At 39.8% G+C, this 13,324-nt stretch overlaps 1 protein-coding gene across 4 annotated transcripts in view; it reads right to left on the bottom strand.

The window, feature by feature from the left end:
* The window catches only part of BDKRB2 (bradykinin receptor B2), a 493,412-nt gene that overhangs the window by 198,803 nt on the left and 281,285 nt on the right, over positions 1-13,324 (bottom strand). Inside the window, exon 2 of one of the 4 annotated variants that reach the window (XM_078660117.1) lies at positions 9,500-9,595. The exons of the other annotated variants lie outside the window; for them this stretch is intronic. Coding sequence (XP_078516243.1) covers positions 9,500-9,510 — 11 coding nt within the window. The 5' untranslated portion in view covers positions 9,511-9,595. The remainder of the gene's footprint in view (positions 1-9,499; positions 9,596-13,324) is intronic. 4 annotated transcript variants of the gene reach the window in all.

Below are 13,324 nucleotides of genomic sequence, written 5' to 3'. Positions count from 1 at the left end.
GTGACTTCTGTGTGCCATTGAGCCCCCTTTTTATAAGGCTGTCCCAGATTGTAATTGTAGGACATTCCAAGGACACAAAGATGCGGTTTCCTTTTTAGGTGCCGTATCTTCTGCATGATTGAACTTGCGCTAAATGGCAGCATTCTTACAACAGGACTTGACATGCAATAACAGAGAAAAATGGCTGATAAAGTCGAACAACCGATTCGCCTAAACTTTTAGGAACCTTGAGTCTGCTTGGAAACCATAGCCCCGTTCTCTCAAGTATGGTCACTTCACGTTCTTTTATTTAAACAAACTAAAATGAATATGTAAAATACAATGGGGCATATGTACAAGACCCTATCGCCACGGGAACGTCACTTTTTGTGATGTTCCAGTGGCGATAGGGGCCTTGCCTTATATACAAGGCAGCGTTAAGCCGTGTACATAAGGCACCCTTTCATGATATGTTTAGCGTGAAAGCAGCGTGCCGTGGGTGTTGTGGTGGGCGTTCCACTGCAACACCCATTGTATGTGACGCTGCCCCCTATGTACAAAGGTGGTGTACATAGGAGGCAGCGCCAAAATTAAGACCAGGAAAACCTTGGTCTTAAGTTGGTGAAACAAGGAGAAAAACATTATTTATCCTCGTTTTTGCTTATTCCATGTGTGCTGCCTTGTGCAGCACACATGGAAAAAGCAAAATGCCATGGTTTGTTTATGTACAGGAAGATGTCCCTTCCTGTACATAAACAAACCTTTTTAAAAATGCAATTTTGTACCTTTCATGTGTGCTGCATGAAGCAGCACTTATGAAAGTTACAATACAGCATTTTAGGATTGTTTATGTACAGGAAGGAAAACCTTCGTACACATAACCAATCCTCCCCTGCACACAGACACCCTTGCACTCTGGTGCAAGGGTGCCTGCGTTGGCGAGATTGCAGGGGGAAACTCAAGGCTGCACCACATTCATGTCAATATGGTGCAGCCCTGCGTTTCCGAAGTGGCAGAGCATGTCGTTAAGCCCAGGAGGCTAACGACATGCTCCGCCACTTCATTGTACATATCCCTCAATGTTTTTAAAGTTTAGCACTAGCAAGCCCTAATAATATGGAGAAAAGGATTTACAAACCTAAAAGTAAAGAAAACTCAACTTGAAATATAAAGTTGGCCAAATGCTGATATAATGTCATTTATACATCACATCATAATAACGTTTGCCCTGTTTCTTAACCCCTTGCGTGCTGCCGTCTGCCGTTGGCCGACGGGAGCACTACCTCGCTAGTGCTGCCGTCGGCCAACGGCCGACGCGTCCCCACCCATTTTGTGGAAGTGCCACGCTGCAGCAAAATCGTGTCCGCGGCAAAGGGTTTAATGTTGCCAGATAAGAAACTAGTAGAGAGAATTTAACACATCCCTATGCACATCCAGTATGTAAAATTAAGTATAATTTCTGAAATTGCAAAAATGTTTAGAGTTTAAAGTAGGATATAGTCGTTTGCATGGCCTGAGAAAAATGTCAAGCAATTTCAGCAAGAATAACTGATTGAGGCACACTGCACAATTATAGACACAAAATAAGAAATTCACTTTCCAAAGAAAAAATTGAACCACTATGCTGGTGTTCAAATTATTTATATATGTTGTTAAGATGTGGACCGAAAATGACACCGGTCTATTTGGCTGTTCTAACAAAAAGTAAAAAAAAAGTTGCTAGCGAATTCAGTTTTAAAAGGAATGTTTCACTGTGAAACACAGCTCCATGTATGAGCATGTAAAACAAATCACTTCATAATGGGAGGGAATTCGGGCGGTAGGAGGAAGGCTACACTAATCTGTAGCTGCATCGCTAATTGTATCAACACTGCATGTTTATCCGGGTCAAGAGTCCCTATTTTCTTTCACTTTTAGGTATCCATATGAAAACATCCTCACAGCAGCGCATGGTCAACACAGTACAAGTGTTTCAAACCCCAGGAAAAACATATTTTGTTATTTGGTTGCTTGGTGCGGCTGTTTTTAAAAGCCTGATGGGGGTTATTCTTAACCCGGAGTCAGAAGACTCCCGGGGTTGGCAACTCCTACTCAGGTTATTGCAGCGTGGGGGGGGGGGGGAGAATTTAAATAAATAATTAATTTTCCCTTGCCGTCATCTGTCAAAATCTCCCCCACACTCCCCCTGGCCTCACCACCCTACTGCTCTTACCTTCATGGGCCGCGGCTGGCTTCTTGACTTTTTAGAATTGTATATTAGCAGATGAATAGAGTATATTTACACAGAAAGCAACATTTTAAAATGCTCTTTAACTGTTAATTCATTTGAAATTTGAGGCTTAAAATAAGTTGATGTCCATAGCTTAACTAATCAGAGCAGTGCAAATACATTAAACAGAATCCACTGTGGAGTAATGGTGTCCTCAGTTGAAGCAGTGGAGTGCACTGACCAAAAAACACACATCCATTAGGAAGAAAAAGACAAAGTGATATGCTAGAGTGTAGAATGCGGCTACCTCTTTTAGAAAAGAAAAACTCATTTAGAAAACCATCCTTCCCATCAAAATTTAAATTTTGATTTTTATATTTTTTAGTTTATGAATAAAATAAAACATTTATTATTTTGTAATTTTTCTTGTTGAGCGCTTGTTTCTGTATTTCTTGTATTGTTTTGAAATTCACATCGTAGAAATTGCGTAGGCTGGAGTCCCCAGGTTTAATTAATGGTTCAGTTGGGGTCCATTGAAGTCAAAATGTTAAGACCGCTGAGTAACTAGCACTCAGCAAAAAGAAACAACTTACCACAATTATTCCAAATTGGTAAATGCAATGTACCTTACAGTAATATTATTTAATTTGTAATGTGGTGATGATTGGAAAGTTAGGGAGATGAAGAAACTTTGCTTGGATCACACCAGATGAGTAAGGTAGAAAAATGATTATGGTATGCCTATTTCCTGCATCCATAGCTGATGACTCAGCCACTAGACACATCTCTTCCTAATGTCAATGTGGGCTCTCACAGTACAAACATACTTACAATGTTATCAAACGCCTTATGCACATCCAGGGATTTTATGAATGATCTGACCCTAAAGTGCTGTTTCAGATTGTCATTGTAGTATCTGGATTCCATTCATCTAACAAAGTTAGTGACGTGATAGGAAAGCAGACACAAAAAGTTGATCTATTTCCTCTAGTCGGGGATTGACGACAAACAGAATGAAGAGGAACTTTGCCAATCAGCAGTATTATGGGTCTTTACACTTTCGCCTGGTAGAGTTGTGTCCCTCTGGCTGTGTGCACACAATCAAATGCAGTGACTGATATTCCTATTTTATATAACACCTGAAGATGGAAAGTACTGAGGACAACTGAAAAACAAAACTTTGATGTGGGAGAAAGGCCTCATTTGAGCTTTGGAGATTTCCAGCCTTGAGGCGTTAAAATAGGCTGGATCAAACAGTAAAGCATATATTTCTTTAGTACCACCTCATATGTGCATTTCATAGAGGACTGGGACGATGATTTATGGTGTCTTTGGCAAAGTAACTTTTCACAGCCTCTAATACAGACAATGGTACTTTATTGATACTTGTAGTGGAATTTTTACCTTCCCTCCTTCTCGTAGCCATTCACATAAAAGTGCATTGTTGTACAACCAGGCATTTTCTTGCGATGTTTCTTCAATCCTGATGCCTTGAAATAGCTTGTTCTGTTATGCTGGTTTTGTGATAGTTATAGACGGTTCATTTATGCCTTCTTTTAGACATTTTGTGCATTCATGCCTTCTTCTACGGCTGGATTTTAAGACCATTTTAGAGCATTTCTGTATAAACATTTAAAGTATTTTTTTACAGGGTGCTCATTGTCGTAGTTTGTGCTGAGAAACTTGGAGTACTTTATTTTAAGTGCAAATGCTTTTTAATCCTCTTGTTGGTGTTACATTGTTTCTCTTGCTAATTAAGGAGGCAAGAAGAGCTATTCAAAAGTTAATATTGGATGATACCTACCCCAGCCAAAACCAAGAGTACAATAAAAGCTGATACACTCCATCGGGTGCTCCCGGTTCTACTTTTACTTTGCAGACGCGCCAATACACTAGATGAAGAAAACAACTGGGTCACCAAGGACCCTTTGAGTCTATTTGCAAGTTAAAGTCAGGCACTGGAGAACCCTTAAAACCTGAGAATGAAGACACCTGAATTTCTCGGTGCTGTGATGCCGTACTAATGTTAGAACACAAGTGCTACCACTCTTTGTACCCTTACTTAGCTGTGGTGCTGGAGCTCAACAGGACATTAGCGGTTACTGTCAGGAATAAGTAGCAGGGAACAGAATTGTGTGAAAACAATGCTAGAGTCTTCTTTAGCATGGGGAGAGATAGGCCAAACCTCTCTAGCAGCAACCTGAAATTGTACATAATACCTCTCCATCTCAACATAGGAGTGTGCACTCACCTTGAAAAGCAGACATTTTCTGGTTGATCTAACACCGAGCTTTTAGATGTGATCCGTAGTAATGTTTTTTTTTTATAGACTGTTATCTAAGGATAGTCTTGCTCTTTTTGAATTACACCTACTGCTCTTGTTTATCTTCAATGCTTGGTTTAGTCAAGCTTATTGTTTCTATGTGTACAGATCCTGTTGATTCTATCCCTCACTCTTCCGGTGGCCTGGCGAGGACTGGCATAATCCTCTGGCATGCCCCCTGTACAGCCAGTCTCCTGGCCCGACTACGAGTACTTTGATCAGCGCTACTGGAAATGTATCCGAAGACCGACATTTGCCGCTTTACAACTACACACCGGAGGAAAGCCCTTAGAAAGTGATGTAGCATCCACGGATTCGAGTTAAATACTTTATAAGTGGAGATTCATTGGGTGGATTAGGATGTGCTTTCTCAATAGAACACTAAACCGAGCCACACACACACAGTGTTTACACATTTCTCATTCTACAGATACTGAATATTTCATGGGGTAAATCCTTTTAAAATGAACTGGCCTAAAGCCCTGCTAGCACTCACCAGCTGGCACCTCACAGCTTCATAATAACCAACAGTGGGTGGGATACAATTACTCCCTCTGGAAACTTATCATCATGCTTTTATCTTAAAACACAGTAACACACCCATACGTGTTGCATTTGCAAACACTGGCATCAGTTTACATGGAAATTATTTCTGCTACCTTGTCGCTCAGCAAATTTGAAGGTCAACCCTCATGTCTTTCTTATACATGCTGCATGTGATGGGCAATGGGTCACAAGCTAAGGTCAAACGTGTCACTTTTTCTATGTGAAGCATTAAAGACAAACAGAGAAGGGTGTATACACTGTCACCCATACTGTTTATTTTGCCGCTAGATCCTGCAACTATATTTACTCAAGAGACAGGATAAGTCTACAATAATTACACCACCCACAGAAATTGCATGAAGACAATGTGCATATTTATTAGTTTCGAGCATAAAATGTTCTTTTTGATGGAACTGATGAAAATCACTTGCGTTGCCCTGGCCACCAGAGTTCGAAGAATTACAAAAAAGCTGGTGGTGATGCAATTTACAGTAGGGGAGCTGAAACACGGGGGGGGGGAGGGGGGGGCTTTAGGAGTGTGTGGGTAGGCCGCCAAGGGGCTGGGTCAAGCTCAGCAGGTGGGTGGGCAGAAGGTTCGAACACTCTAGATTGTTATTCCTTTTGCTCTCTTTTTTCGAAACAAAATAACAGTTTAGCTGTAGCTAGGATACTACCTAAAGGGGTCTGGAGTGTCTCATTCCATGAACTGTTGAAAGGGTGCAGAGGGTGTAGCAGTGGGTGGAAGTTTGCTTTGTTTGCTGGCTACTCTGATTTTTTCATGTCCCCATTAATATTACTTTTCATATGATTGCACAATGTAGATGCATACCACTGACTGTAAAATAACTAATTGAGAAAATAAATGCTAGCTGACAGGATCACTGACAGAATATCGGAATAAATAATATCATACGGACAGAATATCTTGTAAAAAATATCGAGGACCAAAATATTGAGAAGGTTAGTGCAAACAGGTAAATATAGATTTACTATTCTTAACTCCAGATCTATGTACCTTGAAGATATATGTATCGTCAAGGTACATATATGTAGACTGATATATAGTAAAACTTTGCTTACCTTTAGAAACTTATTTTCACAATCTAGTTGTCCTCTATTCTTGACATTATATTTTACCCTATTTTTTTTTGTTTCCAACATTCTTTCTAATTAACAGCTGACATCGGCTTTGAGAAGTAAGCCACTTATTTGGATCCCAGCTAGTCTAATTCAGGTGTCCGTCCTTCGGAGGTCAATGGAGTGAGTACCACTTAATTGGGTAATAAAAAAATTACTATATCAGTGCCTAGAAGGATCAAAACAACTGCTCTATTTAGCACTGTATAAAATAATAAAAGGCAATGCATTCTAAGCCATGAGGACTGGAGTCTAAGGGTCTGATTTAGAACTAGGCAGAGGGAATCCTCCATCTCAAATGTGACAGATATCCCATCCGCCATATTGCAATCTCCATAGGATAGAATGTGATCGTAATACAATGGACAGTATATTTGTGATGGAGTTTTCCCCTCTGCCGACTTTTAAATCAGGCTCTTTGTTTAAGAATGTACTCAAAGCCCAATGAGCCATGTGCCTTGCAAAAATGATTAAATATATATTTTTGTAATTATAACATTTGTATGCAATAGCTTAAGGATGTATTACAAAAACTGCCATCACCAACCCAAACCTGAAAATGTCTCTATTGCGGTCTGCGTGCTCTCTTCGTGGTCTGAAGTCAGACTTGTAATAGGGCAGAGGATGATTAGCAATGACGTGCTCTTGGAATTGAACATAGACTGCTTTTTCAATTATCTTGCCAATTAATTTTAGGTGAGTGATGGGTGGTGATTGGCAAGGTCTCAGGGTTTAGTTTAGGTGTCTTTAGGACAGGGAAGATCTGGCTAGCTTTAAGAGCTTCTGTGAAGATGCCTACAGTGAGGGAGGCATTGACAATGGTAAGTAGGGGTAATAGACTATTTCCTGGAGAGAGTTATGAAGAAGAAAGGGGGTGAGACATCCTCTTAATAAAGAGTGGCTTTGAGGGATTTAAGTATGTCAGCGAGATCAGGCACAGATAGGACTTTGAATGCTGACCATTGCGGTATTCCAGGGGAAGGAGCGAGTGTAAAAATGTAGCAGGCATGGCGTTGTTGCTGTGCTGTTGGATCTTTTCTATTTTTTCGTTAAAGACGTGGTTAATGGCATTACACTGTTCTTTGGAATGAGGACTAGGTGGCCCTGGGTGGGTGGGGGTGGGGGGGGGGGTTGATACAGTGCTTCATTGCCTTGAACAATGTTCTGCTTCTTTTAGTGACTTCACTCATTGTTTTATATTTTTTTATTATAGTTTTATATAATATTGTTTTGCAATCACTTAGTAAGATTTAATAGATCTTTGTGTTGTAAGTAATTATTATTTTAATGTAAATGACAGAAGAACAGAGGATTACAGCAGGACTACGGGTCCCAACCACCATTTTTCCACATCAAGCCAAGCTTCAGGAGGGCGGCAGAGCCATAAACAAGCACTATAAAGCAGTGCCCTTGACACTGCATTGTGGTATAAATGGTGGATTACAGAAGGACTGCAGGTCCCAGGCACTTTTCTCCACATCCAGCCTTGCTGCAGGAGGAGGGGCTGAACCATCTAACAGCGCTATAAAGTTCTGTCCCTTACCCGGCTGCATGAGACGAATTATCGTGGGACTACAGGTTCCAGGCACCATTTCACCACATTGAGCCTTGCTGCAGGGTGGGGTGGAGCCATCCGCAAGCACTGTAAGCACTTCCCCTAACCCCGCCGTGTAGGAAGTGCACAGATTGCCCCGGGCAAAGCCCAGAGCAAGGGCAGGCCTGTCTTCACCCGTCATCACTCGATCGAGGGCGAGGCAGGCCCCCCATTGGTTCCTTGGGTTTTTCCTTTTTAACAGCATGGGCGATTGTTGCTTTGTTATCAGGGATGGCAAACACAAGTAGCCTTCAACTGATCACAATCCTTCAACCATCAAAGCTGTTTTTGGTAAAGCTGTTGGTGCTATCTCAGAGGAGATAGCCTTCGTGAAAAGGCATCTTTCTGTGGAAGCAGATGCCTCATTGTTATGCTTAAGTCTTCCTAAGAATCTTTACCATGTAATTTCTGTGATGTATGATTTGTTCCAGATTGTGTTGTGTAATATTCTGACTAGAACCTCAAGTGGACAGTTGAAAGTTGGATCCAGGTCCGTGAGGGTTGTGCTGTTCATCTTCTGAATAAACTTCCACTATCAAGCTTAACTTGGAGTTGAGAGTCATTTTAACATTGGCGACTAGGACATGTGAAGGAGGGGCAACCCTACACGACATTTTAAGGAAAAATAATAATATAAGAAGAAAACAAACCTACGTATGTTACACGCATATTTGTAACATCTTACCGGCCATCCAGGAACTTGATGTGGGAATTTGCTGTACATCTCGATCATCGGTTTGGCAAGAATTGCGTGAATCTATGTTTGAGCATGATTTGAGGAGAGAGACTGATCTGGCCTGAGATCCGTTTCGGAGATGTGTTTGCCTTCAAGTCAACTGAGGAGTGATGACGTATTGATGAATTAATGACCTGCGTGCAAAATTTTCTGTGCAGCATTCCAGTCGTTGAAGTCAGTGCATGCGCATTCCTACGTTGTGACGTATTACATCGGTGGTCATCTTTGCACATTGAAGATCAATCGTTCTAGGTGTTTGTGGAAACTGTGCGCATTCACGTTTGCGTTGTGACGTACCACGTAAGAAACCATTTTGGATTTCGGCATTTTCATTGTTTGCGGTTGGTGTTTCGTCTTGACAACAAAATCGACCGTGGAAAGGTAACACAATCTGTAATTGTTACCATTTTGTTTTGTTATCGTCACTTGGGGCATTTGGTGTTTACTGCACATGAGACTTTAGACACCATCCCTTCACTATTAGGAATACCGTTAAAATCGTACTGTGAAGTGAAGTGAAGTGTTCATTAGTCAATAAAGGCACTTCTATATTTTCTGATCATTCTGTGCAGCGGTGGAGTGTGGCACAATCCACAATGACTTAAAAGAAATATATGTAAAGAAAGAAGTACCGTATAGGCAACGTGTTCCAAGACTTTTACATTTAATGGAGTGCACTCAGTGATGTACACACTATAAATATATGATTCTCTTTTCCTTCACACGGAATTACTAGATTGTTATTTCTCTGAATATATTCTTTGCTACAGTAGGTGAACCATTCACATATAGTCATGTGTGTTTAATCTTGCAAAGAACGATCTTTGTATGTTAGTGTTTTCAAATGTAATTTTCATTACAGAATAGACATTCTCCTATAACATGGCAACTTCATCTGAACCACCTCACTTCCTGTCTGAAAAAGGTGAACCTGTCTTGCCTTGGAAAAGATGGAAGGAAATCTTTGATTCTTACCTTGTAGCCATCGGAGGTGAGAAATTTTCTGCGGTCCGTAAACAAGCGATTCTCTTACACAATTTAGGTATTGAAGGAAGATGTATTTACGAAAGCCTAGATGAAATTGAGATTGGTATTGACACTGGTGAACCAAGTAATGTTTATGACATGTCTGTACTTATGCTAGAAAATCATTTTGGAACACATGTTAATGTAGTTTTAGAGAGACACAAATTCTTTTCCAGAATTCAGGGGAAATGTGAGAGAATTCCTAGTTATGTTGCTTCTCTCAAAACATTAGCATGCACATGTGAGTTTGAACATTTAACTGATTCTCTCATAAGAGATCAAGTCATTAGATGTACAAACAGTATCAAAGTGCAAGAAAAATTACTGAGTAAAAATCCTAATTTAATAGATGAAGTTGCTATCATTGAAGGAATGGAAAACACTACTATGTGGGTGCGTGAGATGCGGGATGATAAAAGTAAAGACACTACTGGTAAAGATAATGTGACCTCTGAAGAGTCTATAAATAAAATTGAAAAACATAGTGAGGAAGGGAGTGGAAAAACCTTGTCTCCTATGAATAGAGAAATGGAGAAAAAGCAGTAAAAAAATATATAATACTGACAACAAATCGGCAACTCCAAAATGTTTCAGATGTGGAAGTGAAGGTCACAGGACAAACAGTCCAGTGTGTTTTGCCAGATTTGCATTTTGTAAAAATTGTGGAAAAAAGGGGCATTATGCGAGAGTGTGTCGCTCATTTAAGCAACAAAGTGTAAACCAGTTACTGGAGGAAACAAGGATAGTTTCCAGCATACCTGAAGATGGAGGTGTGGATGTGGATCCTATTGATATGCCAGAGTGTGAGATATTAGTTGGTGGGAAGAAAATTTCAGTTCTTTCAGATTCTGGTTCACCATACACTATGGTTGGTGATAAGAATTAGGAATTCACTTTTGGCAGCGAGGGTATTGAGTTATTGCCATCAGATATCAATCCGGTAGGTTATGGGGGTGTGAAAATTGATGTTCTGGGTTATTGTGTGAAGAAAATTAAATTCTCTGATCATGAAACTGTGGGTAAAATATACGTAGCAAGGAGGGGTGATAATGTCTTTGGTTGGAGGCACCAGAGAGATATGGGTATAACGCTTAATCCAAATAGTACACAGAAAGTTTTGTTGTTGTGTAAGAACGAGTTTCCAGATGACATTATCACAAAATTTCCTACAGTCCTTAGTGACAAACTTGGTTTGTTGAGAAATTTTGAACATAGAATTATTTTGAAACATGGTGCTGTACCACATGTGGCCAAAGTAAGAAAAGTGAATAACATGATGATGGAACCACTGAGACGGGAAATTGAGAAACTTAAAGAAAAGGGGGTAATTGAGGAAATAGAAAGCTCAGAGTGGGTGGCTCCGGTGGTTTTGGCACCCAAGGATTGTGGGAAGGAGATAAGATTGTGTGTGGATTTGAGAGGACTTAATCAGTTAATTTGGGTGGATAGACAACCCTTACCAAATATAAATGAAACACTTACACTTATTAAAGATGCTAACATTTTCAGTGTTATGGATTTGTCCTCCGCTTACCACCAGGTCAAGCTACATGCACAGTCTAGACATTTAACCTCATTTGTCACCCCTATTGGAGCTTTTCAATTCTTAAGGATGCCATTTGGGCTTGCATCTGCAGCGGCGTGTTTCCAGCGAATAATGAAGCAGGTTCTGAATGGTCTAGATAAGGTCTTGTTTTTTCAAGATGATATCTTGGTACATGGAAAGGATTATGTAGAACATGATGGTAATTTATGGCAGGTCTTGGAAAGGTTACAGTTTGCAGGATTGGTCATAAAAAAAGAGAAGTGTAAGTTTAGGGTTACTTCGGTAACATATCTGGGACATACAATTTCGGGTGAGGGTGTAAGTCCAAAAGTTGGAATTAGCCAGAAGCATAATGGAAGCACCCAAACCTATCAATAAAGACCAAGTACATGCTTTTCTCTGACGTGCTGAATTTTGTTCAAAGTTTATACAAAATATTGCTTCAATCTCTCAACCATTGAGGTCTCTTTTAAAAAAAAATCACAGTTTGAATGGACAAGTGAATGTGTTGATGCTTTCACTAATGTTACAAAGAGCATTGCTAAATTACCAACGTTAGGAAATTTTGATGTGAACAGAAAAACAATTTTGTCCACTGATGCAAGTTTGTATGGATTAGGAGCTGTATTGTCCCAAGTTGTTTCTGGTGATTTGAAAGTAATTGCTTTTGCGTCACGTGCATTAAGAGGTGCTGAAGAAAGGTACTCCGTGATTGAGAGGGAGGCATTAGCGGTATTTTGGGGCATTATTCATTTCAAATTTTTCTTGTGGGGAATACCATTCACAGTCAGATCTGATCATAAGCCTCTTTCAAGAATTTTTACTTCTAGGGATTTGGACAATTTATCTCCAAGGATTTCACGTTGGGTAGATGGACTCTCTGATTACAATTTTGTGGTTGACTATGTTCAGGGTTCTAGGAATTGCTTAGCAGATTGTATGTCAAGACTACCCATTCAAACTGATCAAGTAAATGTTGATTCTGCAAGTGTAAATTGGGTTTGTGAACAAGCTTTGGAAAATAAAGAATGGGATGATTCCTACAAGGTTGGTCTGGATTTGAAGTTGTTGATAGATTTTATTGTTAAGGGATAGCCAGATAGGGAAGTGTTATCTTCCTCCATGGCAAACTATTTTTGTGTGAGAGAAGAGTTGTCCATTAATGATGATAAGATTTTTAGAGGAAGACGTGTGGTCCCTCCTGTAAGTCTGAGGTCAAAGATTATAAATTTGGCACATGAGGGTCATTTAGGCCGCATTAAAACTAAATCTAGACTTCGTCAGTGGTATTGGTGGCCTGCTATGGGTCATGGGGTTGAATGTGTTGTGAAAGATTGTTGGCAATGTGCTAACAATGATAAGTCTAAGAAAACCTTTTCTGTTCCAATTTCACCTGTTGAAATACCTGTGGAACCATGGACAAAGTTAGGTATGGATATTGCAGGACCGTTTGAATTATTGAACCAAAGGGAACGATTTGTGATTTTACTGGTGGATTATACCTCAAAATGGGTAGTGACCAAATGTGCTTCGTCTGTCAACTCTCAAACTGTTATTGAATTTTTAAAAGAAGAATTTTCCAGGGAAGGAGTGCCAGAGACTTTAATTACTGACAATGGTACACAATTTGTTTCCTCAAAGATGGAACAATTTCTTTCAAGTTTAGCTGTTGTACATTTTAAAACTGCTCTATATTCACCGCAAGCTAATGGTTTAGCAGAAAGTATGAATAAAATTGTTAAAAATTGTGTACAACGTGCTATTCAGAATAAAATGTATTTGAAGCTAGCTTTGAGAGAAACTTGGTGGGCACATAGAGTTACACCTAATAATATCATAGGTGTTTCTCCTTTCTCAATACTTAGAGGAAGGAAACCACACTGTAAGTTAAATCCTGTCTGGTTAGGACTAGACTACACTCACTATCAGTGATCAACCCTCAAGAACTGACATGATTGTACGGATGAAGATTCATCAAAACAAATACAAAAGTAATTTTAATAATACACACAACACAAAAGTCACAATTTGGAATGTGGATGATACTGTGTTGGTGAGGAAACCTGGTATTATAAGGATGGGACACTCCAAGTTTATGGGTCCGTTTAAAATTCCCATTGTAATTTTTTTTTAGTTGTGTTAGATTCAGGTGATGTATGGAATATGTCTTGCTTAGTGAGATCTGACAATTTCCATTCTCGACTTTCTCATCGCATGCCACAACATTT

The sequence above is a fragment of the Lissotriton helveticus genome, chromosome 9, assembly GCF_964261635.1.
Source record: "Lissotriton helveticus chromosome 9, aLisHel1.1, whole genome shotgun sequence".
In the NCBI taxonomy this organism is placed as follows: domain Eukaryota; kingdom Metazoa; phylum Chordata; class Amphibia; order Caudata; family Salamandridae; genus Lissotriton; species Lissotriton helveticus.
This window is presented reverse-complemented; position numbering and strand designations above follow the sequence as displayed.